This window comes from Rhinopithecus bieti, unplaced genomic scaffold (assembly GCF_001698545.2).
Source record: "Rhinopithecus bieti isolate Rb0 unplaced genomic scaffold, ASM169854v2 scaffold_7884, whole genome shotgun sequence".
NCBI classification, from domain to species: Eukaryota; Metazoa; Chordata; class Mammalia; order Primates; family Cercopithecidae; genus Rhinopithecus; species Rhinopithecus bieti.
This window is the reverse complement of record NW_016806331.1, coordinates 2,798,284-2,821,660: the sequence shown is the minus strand read 5'-3', so window position 1 is coordinate 2,821,660 and position 23,377 is coordinate 2,798,284. Positions and strand designations below refer to the sequence as shown.

The 23,377-nt window shown below is 42.5% G+C and overlaps 1 protein-coding gene across 2 annotated transcripts in view; it reads right to left on the bottom strand.

The window, feature by feature from the left end:
- MRPS35 (mitochondrial ribosomal protein S35) overlaps positions 1 to 11,521 on the bottom strand; it is a 44,243-nt gene extending 32,722 nt beyond the window's left edge. The window contains exons 1-4 of one of the 2 annotated variants that reach the window (XM_017875595.1): positions 11,363 to 11,521; positions 7,253 to 7,290; positions 5,665 to 5,832; positions 2,265 to 2,325 (exon numbers count right to left, since the gene is read on the bottom strand). In XM_017875595.1, coding sequence (XP_017731084.1) covers positions 2,265 to 2,325; positions 5,665 to 5,832; positions 7,253 to 7,290; positions 11,363 to 11,474 — 379 coding nt within the window. In that variant the 5' untranslated portion in view covers positions 11,475 to 11,521. The remainder of the gene's footprint in view (positions 1 to 2,264; positions 2,326 to 5,664; positions 5,833 to 7,252; positions 7,291 to 11,362) is intronic. The other variant, XM_017875596.1, reaches the window with a different exon arrangement.
- Between the last annotated feature and the right edge of the window lie 11,856 nt (positions 11,522 to 23,377).

Here is a 23,377-nt window from a genome sequence, read left to right as displayed (position 1 = left end):
GTCTTTCATTTAATTTTTTTCAACTTATTTTTCATTTTTATGTTTTTTTGAGACAGGGTCTCACTCTGTCGTCCAGGCCCACCTCAGCCTCCAGAGTAGCTGGGACCACAGGCATGCACCATCACATCCCAGCTAATTTTTTAATATTTTTGTAGAGACATGATCTCACTATGTTGCTCAGGATGGTCTCAAACTCCTGGGATCAAGCAATTCTTTCTCCGTGGCCTCTCAAAATGCTGTGAAATTAAAAGCATGAGCTAACATGCCCTGTCAAAAGCCTTTCATTTAAAAATCAGGAAGTATTACAGAAATATTTTATTAAAATTACAAGTTTCTAGATTATAAACACACATTTAAAAAGAAGAAACATGGAATTTTTCACAGTGCAATGCCATTTGTTAACTGGCTTTATAGATGATCAAATAGTAATACATGATTTGTGCCAAATGGGACACAAATTTGTTATTTTATTTTATTTTTTTATTTTTTGAGACTGGGTCTCACTTTGTTACCCAGGCTGGAGTGCAATGGCGCGATCTGAGCTCACTGCCGCCTCAACCTCCTGGGTTCTAATCCTCTCGCCTCAGCCCCCAAGTAGCTGGGACTACAAGGCACGTGCCACCACACCCGGCTAATTTTTTTGTATTTTTTGTAGAGATGGGGTTTCACTACATTGCTCAGGCTGGTCTTGAACTCCTGAGCTCAAGCAATCCACCCAACTCACTCTCCCAAAGTGCGAGCATTACAGGTGTGAGCCACACCCATGCCCAGTCTGGGACACAAATTGGGAAGTGATCAGTTTTAGTCTAATTCCAGGCACAAATGCATATAGAAACACATACTCTAAAGGGATAGAAAAGCATCCCAATGTCCTAAAGTAAAAGACCAAACAAATGAAACAGATTTTTCCTCCCTCATTTCAAGAGTAAGGTTATTATTCCTATGTTTCAGGACCTCTTTATATAGTCTTCCTTATATTTTTAAATGGAAGGCCCTTTGAAAAGCTCAAATTTAATCATAATTATGTTTACCACTCCACATCTCCTTCCCAGCATAATCAGGATACTTGTGAAGTGTTTCTAGGTTTCATATTCTTTCCTGAAAAGCCTTAATAAGTATACTGAGCATGTATATACAACACCTTTAAATCAGCATGAGTATATTAAGACTTTATCCAAAGGTACCAACTCCTGAATTAATCTAATCAATCATAACTATCAATCAGAACTTAAATTGGAATATATACATAATTATAAAAGCATACACAAAACCATGAGTTAAAAAATATTATTTGCCTTCACCTCCATGCATGTAGAAAGGAGAAGAAGCAGTAACGTTAAGTACATGAAATCTGTTTATACCTAGGAATCAACAGGTTTTCAAAATCAAGAAATCCAGAACTGAAGGTATAATCATATTCCAGTGATTACTTGTTATTTTATAAATACACATACACACTACAGAGAGTATATAAGTATATATAAATATATATACTATATGTAGAGTATTTATTATAAATATAAGCATATATACATAAATAAATGAGAGGCTGGTAAAGAAAGCATATAAGGCTAGTGCTTTTTCATCATAAGCTCTTTTACTATTTGATTTACCACATGCATATGTCATTCATTTTTTAAAATTTTCAATAATTTCTTTAAGATAATTCTTCTCTGTGAAGTTTCTGCAACATTTACTTCAGTCTTCTTATGTGCACCTTTGTTTTCTTTTTTTTTGAGATGGAGTTTCCCTCTTGTTGCCCAGGCTGGAGTGCAATGGCGTGATCTCAGCTTACCGCAATCTCCGCCTCCTGGGTTCAAGCGATTCTCCTGTTTCAGCCTCCATAATAGCTGGGATTATAGGTGCCTGACACCATGCAAGGCTAATTTTTTTGTATTTTTAGTAGAGACAGGGTTTCACCATGTTGGCCAGGCTGGTCTCGAAATCCTAACCTCAATGGATCTGCCCACCTTGGCCTCCCAAACACCTGCTCGGATTACAGGTATGAGCCACCATGCCCAGCCTTATGTGCATGTTTTCTAAAACTCAATAGTAAGTCCCTAACCTACCTGTGAACAAGGATCATGGTTTCTAATTATTATTCCTAATACCATGTAGTCGTTAGCAAAAAAATTCGCAGACTTGACATGTACCAATTCGCTGAAAACAACTTGAATATAAGGCTATACAGTATATTAGAACAGAGATTCTTAAATTTATGTTCGAAGTCAATATAAAATTCATATAAGAAAATAACCACTTACCTTTAAGGGCTTCACAGTGCTTTTTAATTGCTACAGGTGTCAAATGCAGAAAATTGGGAATCTTAAATAGAGAAAGTTAAAGGATAAATTAGCTAAATGTCTTAAAACATGAAAAGATAGTTTTCTCATAAAACTAAATCACAGGCCCAGTAAAACATGCAGTAAATAAATTCTGTTTTTTTACAATATTGATTTTCTGTCACAGATGTTGTCAATTCAAGAAATATATTTCTTAAAATATAGATTCAGTACCAAGTAATTTACAGTGATACCTGGGTTTGTCTTCAGATCATATAAATCTTTTGTCTTTTACCAAGCATCTTATAATGACAATCATAATGAAAAAAACTAAACATCATTTTTATAGTATTCTTCCTGCCACAAATCTACAGGTATACATGTATATTTCCTTTATAAAACTGAAAGGACTTAAGGTCATGGATCATTGTTTGTTTTTTTGCTTTTCTTTTTTTTGAGACAAGGTCTCGCTCTGTCACCCAGGCTGGAGTGCAGTGGCACAATCTCAGCTCATTGCAACCTCTGCCTCCCAGGCTCAAGCAATTCTCTTCCCTCAGCCTTCCAAGTAGCTGAGATTACAGGCATGTGCCATCATGCCCGGCTAATTTTTGTATTTTTAGTAGAGACAGGATTTCACCATGTTGCCTAGGCTGGTCTCGAACTCCTGGCCTCAGGTGACCCGCCCGCCTTGGTCTCCCAAAGTGCTGGGATTATAGGTGTGAGCCACTGTGCTCGGCCAGGATATGGATCATTGTTTAATCATCACAAGTCCCCTGGACTGCATAGCATGACAGTATTTCCACTTTGTATATAATAAACATTTTATGAACTAATAAGTGAAGCTAGCAAATCTTAACTGGATAGTTTAATGAAGTTAGGAATATATTTATGATGACATATTAAAAGGCTAATGAATCATTCATAATGTGAATGAAAATTCAGGAAAGGTCAGAGATTTGATTCCTTCAAATAAATAATTAGCATTTATTAGGTCATTTCTTGAATAAAGTTAAACATCTAAAAGAGTTTAAAGGCTCATTTGGAAAGAAAGTGTAAACAAGTCGAAAGTTACTACAAGAACTATGCCAGGTATCTTGAGGGCTGATCAGAAAATGTTTTTTGTTTTTGAGACGGAGTCTCGGGCTGTTGCAGTGGCGCAATCTCAGCTCACTGCAACCTCTGCCCCCTGGGTTTAAGTGATTCTCCTGCCTCAGCCTCTCGAGTAGCTGGGATTACAGGCATGCGCCACTACACTTGGCTAATTTTTTTGTAGTTTTAGTAGAAATGGGGTTTTGCTATGTTGGCCAGGCTGGTGTCCAACTCCTGACTTCAAGTGATCCACCTGCCTTGGCTTCCCAAAGTACTGGGATTACAGGTGTGAACCACCACAGCTGGCCAGAAAATATTGTTTTAATCAAGAGAAAATAGGCACTGAAAACTGGGATTTGGGGATAGGCAGTTTCATTTACTGTACTTTTTGATTTTTTCCTTTTATACATTTTAAAATGATAAACTCTAGTGTTGAGGGGCTACTTTTAATAGATCACAGTTATAGACTTTTATTTTTGAAACATGAACGTATAAACCTCAAAAATCATAAAAGGAAAAAATAACAGACAATTTGCATGGACTTACTATAGGCACAGTTCCATGCACTTTGCATATGTTAGCTCAGTTAATAAGCTTATTCAATGACACCATCACTACAAATAAATGGCATGCATTAAATGTTTGGATTTTTATGTTTATTAAAATGTCATTTACAACCATTAGCATTATTGCAAATATACTGCTACTCTCTCACCCAGTAATTCTCCAAAGATCTCTTTGAACAAAATTGTCTTCTTTTATTCAAAGACAACATTTGTTTTCCTTGATGTATGCTTTCTTGTGTCTTCACATTCCCATTTCTAAATTTCATTTCCCGTCTCCAGCAACACAGTACCCGTTCTCCCTGTTCCCATCATCTTTTAGCAAACTTTTGTTTTTCAAAGACTCTCATCTAATGGAAAACAGTTCATTTTCCTTTGTATAACTTTCATTGTATTTAAGAAACCATCTAAGATATGCATTCCCAGACTAAGCATTTATATTTTCTTTAAAACAACCATCATAAATAATTATACATGCTATCAAACAAAGCATTTACCTTAACCTATTTTGCTTCAAGTAATACAGTTAAATTTGGTAGACTATAATAATAATACTAAATAATATTCTACCTTTATAGACAGAAAGAATTTAAATTCTTTTTTTTTTTTTTTTTGAGACAGAGTCTTGCTGTGCCGCCTAGGCTGAAGTGCGGTGGCACGATCTCGGCTCACTGCAAGCTCTGCCTCCAAGGTTCACACCATTCTCCTGCCTCAGCCTCCCAAGTAGCTGGGACTACAGGGGGGTCCGACACCTCGCCCGGCTAATTTTTTGTATTTTGAGTAGAGACGGGGTTTCACTGTGTTAGCCAGGATTGTCTCAATCTCCTGACCTCGTGATCCGCCCACCTCGGCCTCCCAAAGTGCTGGGATTACAGGTGTGAGCTGCCGTGCCCGGCCCCTCTTTTTAAACTGGAAGTTTTACCTCCCAAGTCTCAATCTCAAACTAGGTTATTCCATTTTTCTTAATTCCACTGGAAAGATGCAATTATAGAAAAGATATGATAGGCTGAGTGTGGGTGCTCACACCTGTAATCCCAGCACTTTGGGAGGCTTGGAAGGCAGGCATATCTCTTAAGCCCAGGAGTTCGAGACCGCTTGGGCAACATAGTGACGCCGTGTCTCCAAAAGAAGAGATACAATAGAAAAGGTCACAAGGGAAGCCACAAGATTGACTAATTACATTCTTTTTTTTTTTCCTGAGACAGAGTCTCACTCTACTGCCCAGCCTGGAGTGCATTGGCACCATCTCGGCTCACTGCAACCTCCACCGCCTGGGTTCAAGCAATTCTCCTTCCTCAGCCTCCCAAGTAGCTGGGATTACAGGCGCCCACCACCACATCTGGCTAATTTTTTGTGTGTTTTTAGTAGAGACGGGGTTTCACCATGTTGGCCAGGTTGGTCTTGAACTCCTGACCTCAAGTAATCTGCCCACCTCGGCCTCCCAAAGTGCTAGGATTATGGGCATAAGCCACCGGGCTCAGCCAACTAATTACATTATTGAATGCCTAGGATTCTTTGAGTATCCTTTACCACTGATAATCCAAATCAACACCTATTATTATCTGGTGTTGTATAATAATATACCTATTATATTATTTTTTAAAATTTTAATTAAAATACAGTAAGCTACTATACACTGAACGCTGAACCATAAGAGAGTAGAAATAGGGGGGAAGATCAGCATTTATTTCTATGTAAGTCTGAGTCAATGAATCAGCAATTTGTCTTACCTTTAAAAGTTCTAGATTTCCCTCCTTTGTCATGGGCACGCCCTTTTTTACCGGATAACCCATTCGAACAGGAAGAGGTACTGCAGAGGGTTTAAATGGTGCTGCAACTGGGTAAACACTAGGCCAGTCCTGGTCAACAGCCATTTTCTCTGTCCTAGGAGGTAGTGCCTAAGAAACATAAAATCGTTTAGTATTTAAATATAAAACATTCTTTAATTTTAAAGAATTTTAATTTTAAAGCAAAAGCTACAATTATAAGGAATAGAAACAAAATTGCAACATATGTAAAATCTGACCTCCCACAAAGCTGCTGCTGTCCAAATTTTAAAAACAACACTAAATATAGCTAAATATCTCTGCACCATCTCTTCACACCCTCTGGCAAGGATCCCCTTTAATATCACATTTTCTTCACTAAAATTTCTTTAGACATTCAGCAAAATTTTTTCATTTGGCTTATGAAAGGGTGAATTAACAATACATTTTGAAATAATTTTTCAAACTTCTCTGATGGAAATCAGTAGCACGAGGGGGCATTAAGTCCTTAGAAGTAAAAAAAAAAGGAAAAAATAATTAGGGTTAAACTGATTGAATAAATATATAATGAAAATTATATGACTCCTAGGCCCAGAGAAAAACTAGTACTTGATAGCTTAGTCAATCACATTAACATTTATTTTTCATGGCATCAAATACTAGGCGATGGCCCACATACAAAAGTAGGGTTTATAGTGGCAAAATTCAGCCAGGCCCCACCTACACAATATCAAAACCAGCATAGTTGATGTCCTAGAAGCAGGTAATAGTCCTGAGGAAATGACTGCTCTTGATTATTGTAATTTGATACCATTTAACTTCCAACTAATGTGTCTCTGTTCTGACACTATGCTGACCAACTGACCTTATAGTTTAGATTCCTCCATAGAAGTAAGGAATCCAAATGTCCACAGGGTGAGACTAAACTAGTTAGAATATGGCCAGGTGCAGTGGCTCACCCCTGTAATCCCAGCACTTTAGGAGGCCTGAGGCGGGTGGATCACCTGAGGTCAGGAGTTCAAGACCAGCCTGACCAACATGGTGAAAACCCCTCTCTACTAAAAATACAAAAATTAGCCGGGCATTGAGGTGCGTGCCTGAAGTCCCAGCTACTTGGGAAGCTGAGGCAGGAGAATCACTTGAACCTGGGAGGCGGAGGTAGCAGTGAGCCGAGATTGCACCACTGCACTCCAGCCTGGGCAACAGGAGTGAAACTCTGTCTCAAATAAATAATAATAAATAAACAAACTAGTTATATTAATGCATAAGTCCCAGGCTGCAGGACTTAAGATAGCATTAGAAATTGTTCCACATTCTGGTTTATACACCTGTTTCCTGGGAGTTCCTCAGTCAGTTGACCTCTCAAAGATGATCTATTCTCTGGGTACTGACAAAAAACAAAGACTAACCTCTGCCAGGGCTATGGTAATCATCCAGTAAACATGACCTTGTGAAGTCTTCTTTGGCAACACCCTTCTGCCTTATAATGAGTATCTGCCTCATTTTAGAACTCTAGAAACCATTAAGACAGTAGAGTATATGAACTTTTTACCTTCCTTCTTGGAGGCCTTTCATTTCTGGATGTTCTTTCTTCGGTACATAAAAGAACACAATAAAGGGAATGTTATCATGTCAAGTTAGTTGTTCAACATCAATCATGATCCCATTATTCTAATTTAAGGTATTCTGTAACATAACAATGAAAAAACCTTTTTTTTTTTTTTTTTTTTTGGTAAGCTCAGGGACCAAAATCATCTTAATGAAGGCTAAAAACTGGAAACACAGGGAATCTTGGCGTGTCGTCCAGGTTGGATTGCAGTGGTGTGATCTCAGCTCACTGCAACCTCTACCTCCCGGGTTCAAGTGATTCTCCTGCCTCAGCCTCCTGAGTAGCTGGCACTACCGATGCACCCCAGCATATCTGGCTAACTTTTGTATTTTTAGTAGAGACGGAGTTTCACCATGCTGGCCATGCTGGTCTCAAACTGCTGACCTCAAGTGATCCACCTGCCTCAGCCTGCCAAAGTGCAGTGGGCAGGTGTGAGCCACCATGCCCAGCCCCAATAAGGAAAATTCTATAGTTATCTGAATTGCCAATACAGTGAATTCATCATCTAAAAAAGGACTCTTACAGAGTCTGTCAAGTAAGACAACTTTTTAACAAATAATTTCAATTAAGCAATAAATATTATGAACACATATAGCAGGGAACTAAACCTAGTCATTTAGTTGGTGTGATGGTGAATTTTTTCTTTTTTCTTTTTTTTTTTTTTTGAGACAAGGTTATCTCATTCTCGCCCAGGCTGGAGTGCAGTGGTGCAGTTTTGGCTCACTGCAGCCTCAAACTACCAGGGTCAAGTCAATCCTTCCACCTCAGCACCCCAAGTAGCTAGGACTAAAAGCATGAGCACACCTGGCTAGTTTTTGTAGAGACAGTGTTTCGCCATGTTGCCAGGCTGGTCTCAAGCTCCTGAGCTCCAACAATCCACCCATCTTGGCCTCCCAAAGTGCTGGGATTACAGGGGTGAGTCACCGTGCCCAGCCATGATAGTTAACTTTAGGTGTCAATTTGACTGGATTGAGGAATACATAGACACATGGTAAAGCATTATTTCTGGGCATGTCTGTGGGGATGTTTCCAGGAGAGACACACATTTGAGTCAGTGGACTGAATGAGGAATACCTGCTCTCAATGTGGGTGGGCATCACTCAATCAGCTGAGGGCATAGAGAGAACAAAAAGGCAGATGAAAGAACATATTCTCTCTCTCTCTCTCTTCTGGACCTGGGACACTCTTCCCCAGCCCCTGGACATCAGAACTCCAGGTGCTCCAGCTTTTGGATTCCAGGAACTTGCACAAGCAGCCCCCTGAGTTCTTAGGGCTTCAGCCTTGGCCTGAAAATTACATGGCTTCCCTGGTTCTGAGGCTTCTGGACTTGGACTGACATGGGCTTCCAGCTTGCAGACAGCCTATTGTGAGGTGAGTCAATTCCCCTAAAAAATCCCCTGTCATATGTCTATATATCTACATCTACATCTATCCTATCCTACGTCTACATTCTGTCTCTCTGGAAAATCCCAATACAGTTGGGGAAAATCTCCCTGAGAAAGTGTACTTTAAGCTAAAACCTGAAAGATGAGCAGGACATAGCCATGAAGACAAGCAGGTGAGAAAAAGTGTTTTGACAGAGCAAGAGCACATGGAAAATCAAAGTGAACAAATTCAATATGGCTGAAGTTTAAGAACAGAACAGAGAGAGACAGAGAGAAAAGAGGCTGAAGACACTTAACAGGCTTCTTAACTATAATGCATCCTTGGCAGAGCTTTTTTTCTTTTTTTGAGATAGGGTCTCACTCCTGTCACCCAGGCCGGAGGACAGTGGTGCGATTACAGCTCACTGTAGTCTCAACTTCCCAGGCTTAGGTGATTCTCCCACTTCAGCCTCTGGAGTAGCTGGAACTACAGGCATGCGCCACCACGTCTGGCTAATTTGTATTTCCAGTAGACACAAGGTTCCGCCATGTTGCCCAAGCTGGTCTCCTGGGCTCAAGGGATCCGCATGCCTCCACCTCCCACAGTGCTGGGATTACAGGAATGAGCCACCATGCTCAGCCCCTTGGCAGGGCTTTTGATTTTCTTCTTCCAGTCTTCCCAACTCGTGTAAATGGAATCATCATTCATCCAATTGCTCAGGACAAAAATGTAACAGGATTTTTTTGAGACTTGTCCTCAAGCCCCACATCAAATCCATCAGTAAATCCTACAAACTTGACCTTCAAAATATATTGCAAATACAACCACACCCCCTTCTCCACTATTACTTTAATCCAAGTCACTATCATCTCATTTTGACTACTGCAACAGCCTCCAAACACGTCTTTGGCTTCCACTCTTACCCCAGTAAAGCAGCCAGTGATCTTTTAAAAATGTAAATCACATTATATCAGTTCCCTGTTCAAAGCCTTCTGATATAAAACCCAAGCCAATGGGAGGCCGAGGCGGGCGGATCACGAGGTCAGGAGATCGAGACCATCCTGGCTAACACGGTGAAACCCCGTCTCTACTAAAAAAATACAAAAAACTAGCCGGGCGAGGTGGCGGGCGCCTGTAGTCCCAGCTACTCGGGAGGCTGAGGCAGGAGAATGGCGTAAACCCGGGAGGCGGAGTTTGCAGTGAGCTGAGATCTGGCCACTGCACTCCAGCCTGGGTGACAGAGCGAGACTCCTTCTCAAAAAAAAAAAAAAAAAAAAAAAACCCAAGCCAAAAATCCAAATGAAATGTCTACAAACTCTGGAGAGATAAGATCATTACTTAACTAACTCTCTGACATCTTATACTACCACTCTCTCCTCTACTCACACTTAGGTCCTGCCATGTTGCCCTTCTTCCTGTTCCTTGATCACACCCCTCAGCTTGTTCTCAACTTTTGGCCTTTGCACTTATAGTTCCCCATGCCCCAAATGCTCTTTCCCCAGATCTCTGCATGGCTTGGGGCCCTGTTCAAATGTCACTTCCTCAGAAAGATCTTTCCTGACTATCCTATGGCCACTACTCCCCACAAATCCATCATTCTCAATACTCTGCTTTATTTTTCTTCATAGCATTAAACCCTATCTGACATCTTATTTAGTTGTTTGGTTGGTTGTACTCTTGACTTCCCCACCTTGCCGTATCCCCGGTGAGTGTCCAGAACACTGCATAGTATACAATAGGAGTAAAGTATTCCAAGAATGAAAGAAGGAAAATTAAAAACAGACAAGTATTAGACCTATTAAGAGCCAGTATGTAGGATTAATGAATTTATACTTTATCTGAAAACAATGGGTAGATCTTGAACATGGGAACAGCAAGACAAGATTTAAGTTCCGAAAACCTCTTTTGGCTGTTGTGAGAATTCAATGTAGGAGAGCAAGAAGGGAAACAGGAAACGGAAAATAAACTTGTAGAAATGAGATGGTCATCGGAACTAGATAGTTGGTAATATGAGGAGAGTAAATTAGAGCTATAACAGGAAGTAGCACAGGTAGGATTCGCCGATTGATTAGACTCACGCCAGCTCCTCCCAACGCTCCCGTCACTCCAGCCACACTTCTATCACAGCGCCTCTCACTCTACACAGCACTTCTCCGTTAATAAATCTGTATTTTCCACTAGACTCCTCCGGGGTAAGCACGCTATCAAGCATGCCTATAATCTCTATTAAATGAAGTTCATCAACGCCTGTTGAATGAAGGCCGCCCATTTGGTGGCCTGGAATTCAGAGCAACAATTTGTCCTAGCACAACCGTATGACTCTCTTAATGTTTGGGGAAATCCACGGTTCATCATTGCCGATGCCCGAAAAGCAATACAGAGCACCAGTAACCTGTACCAGGGACTGTGGGCGGGGGCAACACAGGAGCAGGTCACGGGGAAGGGGGATGTAAGCTTTCTGAGCAAACGCCCAGAGCACCCAGGGCAGAAACAGGTAGCTAGGAGCCGGGCAACGCCGGCGCAGAGCACAGACCTACGTCCACGGCTTTCCTACCAGACCGGCCTGGCAGCGGACGCACCGGCCTCCCTCGGGCGGTGCTGGCTCAGCCACCGCAGCACCCCTCCTGGGGCCGGTATTCCGCTCTTGCACCTCCCCCAAAGCCCGGAGAAGACGAGACAGACACTCACTCAGGCCAAGTCTCGAGACCGGAGTGACCGGGGACACGGCGGTGGAGAATGCACGCAGAGTCCTTGCCCTCGACCGCAGAGACAGCCATGCCGGGAGCGCGGCGGCCGCCATGACTGCGAGGACGGCAAGCCGGAAGGGACCAGCGCCGTTCAGCGTCAGGGGCGGGCCTGGGGCGACTAAACACAGGCTTCCTGGGCTGGCACCGCACTAGCGGGGAGAAACAGGAAACACGTGGGTCTGCGCACTCAGAGCCGAGTCAAATGTGCAGGAAGATACCCCCAAACTGAAAGAAGTAATGAAAAGAAAACAAAAAAAATCCTTAAAACTCCAGTGAATCAGTTCGTAGAGAATTGCAGATAAGGATCATAGGGATGGGGGTTGCGGCTCACTGAAGGCAGGCGTGGTCTGGGTGGAACCTCAGATCCAAGAGTCAGGCAGTCTACCCGAGGGACTCCTAGTTCTTTATAATTGCTGCTTTTCTACATTTACTTGGATTAAAGAAATCTTCAAGTAATGCAAGTGATATGCGCTAAGGGGAGAGAAGCAGCATCCTGAGCCAGAGTGCTTGAGTTTCAAACTTGACGTCACCATTTCTGGGAGGGATGATCTTAGACAAGTTAGCACAGACAAATGTTTGTGTACAGCATTGGCATAAAGTGAACACCGCGTGTACATAGCCTATAACTTTTAGCTATATATGGTTAGCTTGTTGTTAGATCAGGTTAGAATTACAGAAAGTCAGAACTCATCAGAACCTAGAAAATAAACCTTTAACGAACACTCTTATTTTCCACGGTAGGATGGATTAACATACATGGATTAATAAAAATATTATCGGACGGCTGAGGTAGCTTGTGCCTGTAATCGCAGCACTTTGGGAGCCCAAGGTGTGTTGATCACCTGAGATCAGGAGTTTGAGACCAGCCTGGCCAACATGGAGACACCTGGTCTCTACTAAAAATACAAAATTAGCCAGTTGTGGTGGTGAGAGGTGACTACATGCTAGCAGCCCTTGATCTTGTCACCTCCTCGGCCTCGGCGTCCACTCTGGTGGCGCTTGAGGAGCCCTTCAGCCCACCATGGCACTGTGGGAGCCCCTCTCTGGGCTCGCTGAGGCCGGAGCCAGCTTCCTCTGCTTGTGGGGAGGTGTGCTGGGAGAGGTGCCGGCGGGAACCCGGGCCGTGCGCCGGAATGGTGGGACAGCGGGAGTTCCGGGTGGGTGTGGACTCGGCAGGCGCTGCCGGCCAGGGGCAGGGAGGGGCTTAGCAACCGTGCCTGCAGCTGCAGAGGGTGTGCTGTGCTGGAATTCTCACCGGGCCTCAGCTGCCTCCCCGCTGGGCAGGGCTCCGGACTGCAGCCGGCCGTGCCCAGCCTCCCCCTGCCCAGCCCGCGGTGGGCTCCTGCGCGGCCTGAGCCTCCCCCGCTAGCGCTGCCCCCTGCACGCGGTGCCGGGTCCCATCGACTGCCCGAGGGCTGAGGAGTGGGGGCACACAGCATGGGACTAGCGGGTAGCTCCGCCTGCGGCCCTGGTGCGGGATCCACTAGGTGAAGCCAGCTGGGCTCCTGGGTCTAGTGGGGACTTGGAGAACCTTTATGTCTAGCTAAGGGATTGTAAATACACCAATCAGCACCCTGTGTGTAGCTCAAGGTTTGTAAATACACCAATCAGTAATCTAGCTAACCTAGTGAGACGTTTAGAACTTTTCAGTCTAGCACTCTGTGCCTAGCTGAAGGATTGTAAATGCACCAATCAGCACTCTGTGTCAAGCTCAAGGTTTGTAAAGGCACCAATCAATACTCTGTATCTAGCTTGAGGATTGTAAATACACCAATCAGTACTGTGTATCTAGCTGACCTGGTGGGGACTTGGAGAACTTTTCTGTCTAGCACTGTGTGTCTAGCTGAAGGATTGTAAACGCACCAATCAGCACTCTGTGTCTAGCTCAGGGTTTGTNTGCGGGATCCACTAGGTGAAGCCAGCTGGGCTCCTGGGTCTAGTGGGGACTTGGAGAACCTTTATGTCTAGCTAAGGGATTGTAAATACACCAATCAGCACCCTGTGTGTAGCTCAAGGTTTGTAAATACACCAATCAGTAATCTAGCTAACCTAGTGAGACGTTTAGAACTTTTCAGTCTAGCACTCTGTGCCTAGCTGAAGGATTGTAAATGCACCAATCAGCACTCTGTGTCAAGCTCAAGGTTTGTAAAGGCACCAATCAATACTCTGTATCTAGCTTGAGGATTGTAAATACACCAATCAGTACTGTGTATCTAGCTGACCTGGTGGGGACTTGGAGAACTTTTCTGTCTAGCACTGTGTGTCTAGCTGAAGGATTGTAAACGCACCAATCAGCACTCTGTGTCAAGCTCAAGGTTTGTAAAGGCACCAATCAATACTCTGTATCTAGCTTGAGGATTGTAAATACACCAATCAGTACTCTGTATCTAGCTAACCTAGTGGGGACTTGGAGAATTTTTCTGTACAGCACTCTGTGTCTAGCTAAAGGATTGTAAATGTACCAATCAGCACTCTGTGTCTAACTCAAGGTTTGTAAATGCACCAATCAGTGCTCTGTGTCTAGCTAACCTAGTGGGGACTTGGAGAACTTTTGTGTCTAGCTAGAGGATTGTAAATGCACCAACCAGCACCCTGCCAAAATAGACCTATCAGCTCTCTGCAAAATGGACCAATCAGCAGGATGTGGGTGGGGTCAGATAAGGGAATAAAAGCAGGCTACTGCAAGCCAGCAGTGGCAACTGGCTCAAGTCCCTTTAGACACTGTGGGAGTTTTGTTCTTTCACTCTTTGCAGTAAATCTTGCTGCTGCTCACTCTTTGGGTCCATGCTGCTTTTATGAGCTATCACACTCACTGTGAAGGTCTGCAGCTTCACTCCTGAAGCCAGTGAGACCACGAACCCACCAGAAGGAAGAAACTCTGAACACGTCTGAACATCAGAAGGAACAACTCCAGATGTGCCACCTTTAAGAGCTGTAACACTCACTGCGACAGTCTGCGGCTTCATTCTTTAAGTCAGCAAGACCAAGAAGCCACCAATTCTGGACGCAGTGGCACATGCCTGTAATCCCAGCTACTCGGGAGGCTGAGGCAGAAGAATCGCTTGAACCCGGTAGGCGGAGGTTGTGATGAGCTGAGATCACGCCATTGCACTCCAGCCCGGGCAACAAGAGCAAAACTCCATCTCAATAAATAAATGAAATAAAATAAATTCTCTATTTTCTCATTTTAAAAATTATTTATTTTAATTTATTTATTATTATTATTTTTGAGACAGAGTCTTACTCTGTTGCTAGGCTGGAATGTGTTAGCACGACCATGGCCTACTGCAGCCTTGACTTCCCAGGCTCAAGTGATCCTCCTACTTCAGCCTCTCAAGTAGCTGAGGCTATAGGCACGCACCACCACACCCAGCTAATTAAAAAAAAAATTTTTTTTTTTTCTAGAGATGAGGTCTCACTGTGTTGCCAGGGCTGGTCTCAAATTCCTGGGTTCAAGCAATCCTCCTGCCTTGGCTTCCCAAAGTGATAAGACTACAGGCATGAGCTACTGCACCTGGCGTATTTTTTCCATTTTTAAATTTTTTTGTAGATTTGGGGGTCTTGCTATGTTGCCCAGGCTGGTCTCAAACTCTTAGCCCTATGTGATCCTCTTGCCGTGGCCTCCCAAAGTGTCAGGATTAGAGGCATGGGTCTGGCCTATTCCCCTATTTTGTCTCAAAGTGACAAAATTGTAGCAGTCAAAACAACTAGAAATAAACAAAACCGATTCTTGGTAAGCATAGAACCAGTAGAGCAGAGTTATGCAGGTGTCCAAGAATATTCTAGCTGTGAACATTCAGTGTGCCATGGACATCAATCAGTAAGGTAGAAGAGGGAGATAAATAGCGTGAGATGGACAAGTATTTGTAATATTCATCATCTTCATCTTTTCTGGACTTTTACCATCCTGTTATTGTTCCAAAATAGAAGCATGATGTATGAGTTTCCTAGGGGATTGGAACAAAGTACTGTAGACTGGGTGACTTAAAAGAACAGAAATTTACTCTCTCACAATCCTGGAGTCTAAAAAGTACAAAATCCAGGTGTCGACAGGGTTGGTTCCTTCTGGAGGTTCTGAGGGAGAATCTGTTCCATGCCTCTCTCCTAGCTTCTAATGGTTGCTGGCACTCCTTGGCTGGTAGACATATCACACCACCTTCTGCCCCATATTCCGATGGTGTTCTCTCCTCTCTTCAGACTATTTTAAGATCAAAAGCATGGGCTTTTAATCAGATGGAGGTGGGGTTTGAATCTAGGCTCTGGTTCTTTATGATTTTGGGCAAATCTACCTAACCTTTCTGAGTTTCAGTTTCAAGGAAAATGAGAGCAATAATATTTTTCTTAGGACAGTCATGATTAAAGGCATAAATATAAATGGTGGGCATTGGCATTAAGTGTAGGGTCAATGCAACAGCCTCTTTTTCTTGCAAGCTTGTATGTTTTAGTAAAGTGCAAGTCCTATACCATAGAAATTTAGGGACAAAAGGAGTATGATCATATTCATACTGTTACTAGCGGCAAATCTGTACAGGTCTGCAGCAACCTCAATTCTTGCCTCCTCAGAAGAAAGAATTTGACCTAGGAACATAGGCAGAAGGAGAGACTGAGGTAAGTTTTAGAGCAGGAGTGAAAGTTTATTAAAGAGCTTCACAGCAGGAACAAAAGGAAGGAAAATACACTGGGAAGAGGACCAAGTGGGTGACTTGAAAGACAAGTATCCCATTTGACCTTTGACTTAGGATTTCCTGGGGTCTGTGTCCCTTCTGCCCTGATTTTTCCCTTGGGGTGGGCTGTCTGCATGCACAGTGGCTTGCCAGGATTTTGGAGGGGAGCATGCATAGTGTGTTTCCTGGGGCTGTACACATGTTTACTTGAGGCGTTCTTCCCTTACCAGTTGAACGTCCCTTACCAGTTGAATGTCCCTAGAAGATCAAATACCAGTTAAATTCTGCCATTTTGCCTCTTAATGTGCATGCTTGTGCACACTCACCCAGCTCCTAAGATCTTACTGGAAAGCTGCTGATCACTAGTTTCAGGTTTTCTGTATCTATTGGGAGACTGCTTTTCCCTGGTGCTGGCTGCGACCAATTATTGTTTCAGAAAGACAGTTAATAATCACCTGATGGTCACCTGAAATTCCTGGCGTGTGTGTGTGTGTGTGTGTGTGTGTGTGTGTGTGTAAGGGGAGCCCTCTCCTGCCCTGCTCATTCATGACTAGCTACCTGTTCTAACAATATTTCTTAATTTTTGAGCAAGATGTTAAAGACTTAGGTCCCCATTGTACCTTGCTATGTGTTCTTTTGTTGTACTCTCTCCCTGAGACTAAAATGGATAGATGACCAGAGCTAGAGGAACCAGAAAAGTACTTATTGTTTTCCCTGGCATCAAGTACAGTAAGTTTCATTCTATAGTAAAAGTTAAACATTTATTTGTAATGCTATTAATGCTATCAACAAGCAAAAATATCTGTCTTGCGCAGTGTAAAGAGTAAAGCATGTAATATCTTGCACATAGGGGTTACTAAGATTACATAATTTTTCACTTGGGAATGATCTTAGAGGTGTAATCATTCACTCATGATAAAAATCTTTTCTTTGCTGGGTGTAGTGGCTCACCCTTGTAATCTCAGCATTTTGGGAGGCTGAGGTGGGGGAATCACTTGAGCTCAGGAGTTTAGACCAGCCTGGGCAACATAGCAAGACCCCGTCTCTACAAAAAATACAAAAATTATCCAGGCATGGTGATGTGTGCCTGTAGTCCCAGCTACTGGGGAGGCTGAGGTGGGAGGCTCACTTGAGCTCAGGAGGCAGAGGTTGCAGAAAGCCGAGATAGTGCCACTGCACTCCAGCATGGGCAACAGAGTGAGACCCTGTCTCAGAAAAAAATATATATATATTTTTCAAACTTTATGACCAAGTAATCTAACATATCATAGAAGCCAGGCTGGCTTCATAGACATACAACTTGCACTTAGAAGGGCCTGTGCTTGGCCTAATGCTTTGCTGTTGCTGTCTTAAAAATCTTAATAATTTTTGAACAAGGAGTCTTGCATCTTCAGTTTGCACTGGAACCTACAAATTATGTAGCTGATCCTGTGTAGAACAATTTTAAATATTAAGCTGTTTTACAATGGGTTTTTATTATATTTAAACCTGGATTAATTCAATAAAAGCTGCTTTTAATTTTATTTTGTGGATACATAGTAGGTATATATATTTATGGGGTATATGATTTATATTGATAAAGACTTAAAATGTATAATAATCATATTAGGGTAAATGGTGTATCCGTCACCTCAAGCATTTATCCTTTGTATTAAAAGCTACTTTTAATAAAACTAACTTCTTTTTTTATTATTTTTTTTCTTTTTTGAGAAGGAGTCTTGCTCTGTCACCTAGGCTGGAGTGCGGTGGCACAATCTCGGCTCACTGCAACCTCCACCTCCCGGGTTCAAGTGCCTCAGCCTCCCAAGTAGCTGAGATTACAGACATATGCCACCATGCCTAGCTAACTTTTGTGTTTTTAGTAGAGACAGGGTTTCACCATGTTGGCCAGGCTGGTCTTGAACTCCTAACTTCAAGTGATCCACCCACCTTGGCCTCCCAAAGTGCTAGGATTATAGGCATGAACCACCACACCCGGCCTTCAAGACTAACTTGCTTTATAGTAGGTGAACAAAGTATGTCTATTCACAAGTATGGTAGACAGTATGCAAATATAAGGTATAGGTATAGACCTTGCAACCTAAATGTCCATCAAAACAGTATTTGTTAAATCTATTATGGTGTATTGATATAAAGCAGAGTACTACTAATAGAGGCAGGACGCAGAGAAATCCTAAGCAGACAGTGGTGGGTCTCCGGTGAAACCCAACCTTCAAGCCAAGAACAGCCTGAAGCCCATGGACCAGAGGGAGAACTTCTATTCCTGTTTGCTCACTCTCTCCCGATTGGTTCTTTCTGAATAATGCATTTAACCAATCAAATGTTGCCTTTTCCGGTATTACCTACAGTCCAACCCACCCCCATCCTGTGCCTGTAAAGACCCCAGACTCAGTTGGTAGAGGTGGGAGATGACCTGACTTCAGGGAAGAGACCTTCTGACCTCAGGGGAAGATGAACAGTCCTTCCCATCCCCTCTGGGCTGAGAGCTTTTTCATCACTCAATAAAATTCTCCACCCTTACTATCCTTCAATTGTCAAGGGTGACCTAATTTTTCTTGGATGCTGGACAAGAGCTTGAGATCCGAGTGTGGGTACCCAGAAAGGCTGTCACACTGACCCTTTGCCCTGGTCAGCAGAGGACAGCCAACCCATGTGAGGGGGCCAGGAACTGACTGAGCTGCTAACATGCCACCATCCATTGGGCTGTGGGTGGCAGAACTAAAAAAGCTAATTAGCACACTAATACCCCTTCTGGGACTTTGGGTCTTAGGCACCCTTGCCTGGGTGCCACTGCATTCCCCTCAAGGCGACACCACTGGTCTGGCTGTGTGTGGCCTCTGCACAAAGTTTGCTCCTGTGATGGCGGAGTGGCAGGCTGGACTCTGGACTCACTCACGTGCTCCCTCCCTCCAGGGGCTGAGTGCGCTGGGCCTAGTAGACAGAGCGCCCCTGCTGGGAGTCCAGCAAAGGAGCCGAGAAAAATCCTGCAACACTACTTAAGATACATGGGCCCCAATACTGGTTAAACATTAGAATAATCTCAGGAGATTTTTTTGTTTTTTTTAATTATCTAGACTCCCTCTGAGATGCTGATTAATTGGTCTAGATGTGTTTGGAGCAATAGGGTTTTGTTTTGTTTTTTGTTTACTTTAAGTTCTTCAAGTGAATCTAATATTGAGGCAAGATGGAAAACCACTGGTGTCAGCCTTAATAAGGATGAAGTGGATATAAATCTACTGGCATAGCAAATTGTCCACAATATATTGTTAAGTTTTTAAAAATGTAGGTTATAAGGCATTTATGGATTATATAATCTCATTTGTGTATTTTTATAAATTATTTTTTGCAATACAAATTCTGGAAGGGTCAACAGCAAATCTGAAGCAGTGGATATGAGGATGGAGCAGACACTCCTGAAGACTTCACTTTCTCCATTTCTGTACTTGAATTTCTACACCAAGCATACAGCTTGAAAAAAATTAAATGAGTATGCAGTATTTTTAAAATCAACAAAAGCTTCACATTTTAATTTTCACTTGGAAAAAAAACGATGGTGAGTCTGATTTATGGTTTTCAGCTGTTTATAACATGAATACTTACAATTTATACTAGTTTCTCTGAAATTTGGTAAGCTTACACTTCGGTATGTAAAATATTTTCACAAGCTTTGTCTCCTTTGAGTTACAGTCACTTGCCACATAAAGACGTTTCAGTCAACCACTGTGCATATATGATGGTGGTCCATGAGACTATAATGGAGCTGAAACATTCCTGTTCCCTAGTGACATTGTGGCTATTGTGACATTATAGCACAATTACTTTTTTGTTTTATAAATTTAGCGTAGCCTAAGTGAACAGTGTTTGTGAAGTCTAAAGTAGCATACAATAATGTCCTAGTCCTTCGCATTCAGTTACCACTCACTGACTCACCCAGAGCAACTTCCAGTCCTGCAAGCCCCATTCGTTGTAAGTGCCCAATATAACTGTACCATTTTTTACCTTTTATATCTTATTTTTACTGTACCTTTTTTTGTGTTTAGATATGTTTAGATACACAAATATTTACCATTGTGTTCCAGTTGCCTACATTATTGGTAAAGTAACATGCTATACAGGCTTGTAGCCTAGGAGTTATGCCACATAGCCTTGGTGTGTAGTTGGCTGTACGGTCTAGGTCTGTGTAAGTACACTTTATTATGTTAACACAACAATGAAATTGCCTAACAATGCATTTCTCAGAACATATCCCCATTAAGCAATGCATGATTGTAGTTGAAGTCATTCCCACTTTACAAATAAGGAAACAAAGAGTTAAGCCACTTGACTCTGCTCTTATGAGCATTGAAACTCATATCCACATCTGATTCCAAGTTGCATGTTCTTTACATCACCTCCTTCTTGAGAGTGTACTCCACACAGCATTCCTGCAGACAGGGGTCGCTATACACCAAGGAAACATTAATTGACTACTGTAACCTCCCAGAAGCGTTGAACGTGGGAACTGTTACTGCTTAACACTTTAAAAGATGCCACCTGGGCCTATTCATGCCCAGTTTATTGAAGGCAAAGGGCTAAAATGTTTTTTTCGATTAAAAAAATTGTATTTGCTTAGAAGTATTCAGAATATCAACAAAACAGCTGCAACTTTTTTTTTTTTTTCAATTACAGAGTGGTATTCAGTTAGCAGAACAACAATTATATCATATAAGCTGCAGCAGACACACATGAAGATGAAAAAACTATCCTCATATATAACTAATCTGTGCTGTGCCCCAACAAGAACCTACTTTAAATTTCCATTCCAGTTACAACCCCCATTCTGTACCAGGCAAGATTAGTGTCTATTAAAAATATCACCAGGACGGGGCTATCTAAAGAGACATTCAGTAGTCTGTTAATTGCACACACACACACAAAAAAACTGTAATGTTTACAAACAAATCTTACACAGCCTTACATTTCAATTTTTTTTCTTTAAAAGGAGTGAGTTGTATATGGGGTTTGTTAAATGCTTTATGGACAAGAAAAAAACTGCTACAACCAACTTGTTTATCATCATTTTCTTCTTCCTCATCCTCCTCTTTTTTTTTTTTTTTTTCCAGCCCTGGCAATTCCCTTTGTTGCTACATGAGGCTTTCCTTTAACTCAGTCTGCTGCAATATCCTTTTCGTATTTTTCCTTCAGCTTCGCAGCCTACTTTTCATAAGGCTGCTTGTCATGTGTAACGGTGTCATTCCACCTCTCTCCCAGTTTCTTTGCAACATCACCAATGGATAGGTCGGGATATTTTCCTTTGATTCGGGGGCAATACTCAAAACAAAAAAAAAAAACCAAAGGAGGCCCCTTGGGCTGTTTTTTTTTTTTTTTTGCCTCCCTTTCTGGAGGGATATAGGTTTTCATTTCTCTTTCATAACGGGTCTTTTGCCCGAGTTGGCCACGTCTTCAACTTTTCCTCTTTAGCAGACACAGTCCTCTACCTCTCTGGCACTTTTTAGAATACTCTGAGAAGGGGACAGCAGCATCTGGGTGCTGTTTCTTGTGCTCCTTCTGACAAAGGTGCATAAAGAATGCGTATAACGACATTTTTGCCTCTGGGATCTCCTTTGCCCATGTTTAGTTACTTTTTCCTCAGTGAGGCGCCCAGTCATGCAGTGCCTGTCTGGCAGTCATGTACCTTGACACTGTTTCTCTAAAATGCTTTTCTCCATCTTTTGATTTCTTTGAATAAAGGAAAGTAAAAGACAAATTTATTTCTGTCCTTGCATATATTCTTATTATTCAAGACATTTGGAAATACAGCAACTAATGGTTACATGTTTCAAACCCCACATCCAATCATCAGCAAATGCTGTACACTTTACCTTCAACTACATTCTAAATCTGACCTCTTCACACCTCCTCCTGTAGGAGTGTGGTCCAGGCCACCTTTTTCTCTTATCTGGATGACTATGGCTTCCAAGCTGCTTACCTGAGTTCTGCTTCTCCTCTTTTTCTTCTACCATCAAGTCTCCCCCCAGTAATCAAGTGAGGGTTTGTTTGTTTGTTTATTTGAGACAGAGTCTTGCTTTGTCACCCAGGCTGGAGTGCAGCGGCACGATTTCAGCTCACTGCAGCCTCCGCCTCCTGGGTTCAATTGATTCTCCTGCCTCAGTCTCCAGAGTAGCTGAAATTACAAGCATGTGCCACCACGCCAGACTAGTTTTTGTGTTTTTAGTAGAGACGGGGTTTCACCATGTTGGCCAGGCTGGTCTTGAATTCGTGGCCTCAAGTGATTCACCCACCTTGGCCTCTCAAAGTGCTGGGATTTCAGGTGTGAGCGACCATGCCTGGCTGCAAGTGAGGCTTTTAAGGTACAGGTCAGTCAAGACATTTCTCTCCCCTATCACTCAGAATAGTTGAGTCCTTGCTTCAGCTTACAAGTTTGAAGAGCTTGATCAGTTTGCTGGCTACTTCTGCAAACTCATCTCCCACCTCTCGCCTCCAGCTCACTCTGCTCTGTCCACGTCAGCTTCCTTTGCTATCCACATTCACATCCACTCCCATTCCAGGTCCTTTGCATTTGCAGTTCTTTGTGCCTAGAACACTCTTTCCCAAATGTCTGCACTGATGCTCAGTGTCTTCCTTCAGATCTCTAGCTGATTGCCCCCTCCTCACTGAGGCCTTCCTTCACCACCCAATATAAAATAGCACCTCCTAACACTCTTTATTCCCTGATCATGCTTTTTCTTTACATTACTCCTGATGTTATTTAAAATTGATGATTATTATGAGACAGGGTCTCACTCTGTTGCCCAGGCTGGAGTGCAGTGGCTGGACCTGGGCTCACTGTAACCTCCCCCTCCTGGGCTCAAGCGATCTTCCCAGCTCAGCCTCCCAAGTAGCTGGGACTACAGGCACACACGCCCACACCAGGCTGATTTTTGTATTTTTAGTAGAGACAGGGTTTCATCATGTTGCTCAGGCTGGTTCCAAATTCCTGAACTCAAGTGATCTGCCAGCCTCAGCCTTCCAGAGTGCTGGGATTATTACAGGCATGAGATGTTTTGAAAATATGCATTTAAACATCTGCACGTGTTTGTCTGTCTTCCACCATTAAGATAGAAACTCCCTAAGACTAGGAACTTTGTTTTTTGTACTGCTGGATTGGCAGGGCACAGAACAAGCCCTACATATAATAGGCACTCAGCAATTATGTTTGAATTAATCTATCTTCCATTTATACTTTTAAGCCTTTTTTTTTTTTTTTTTTTTGCAATATATTAACCCAAATTGCAAAAGCTGAGCTTGCCTCT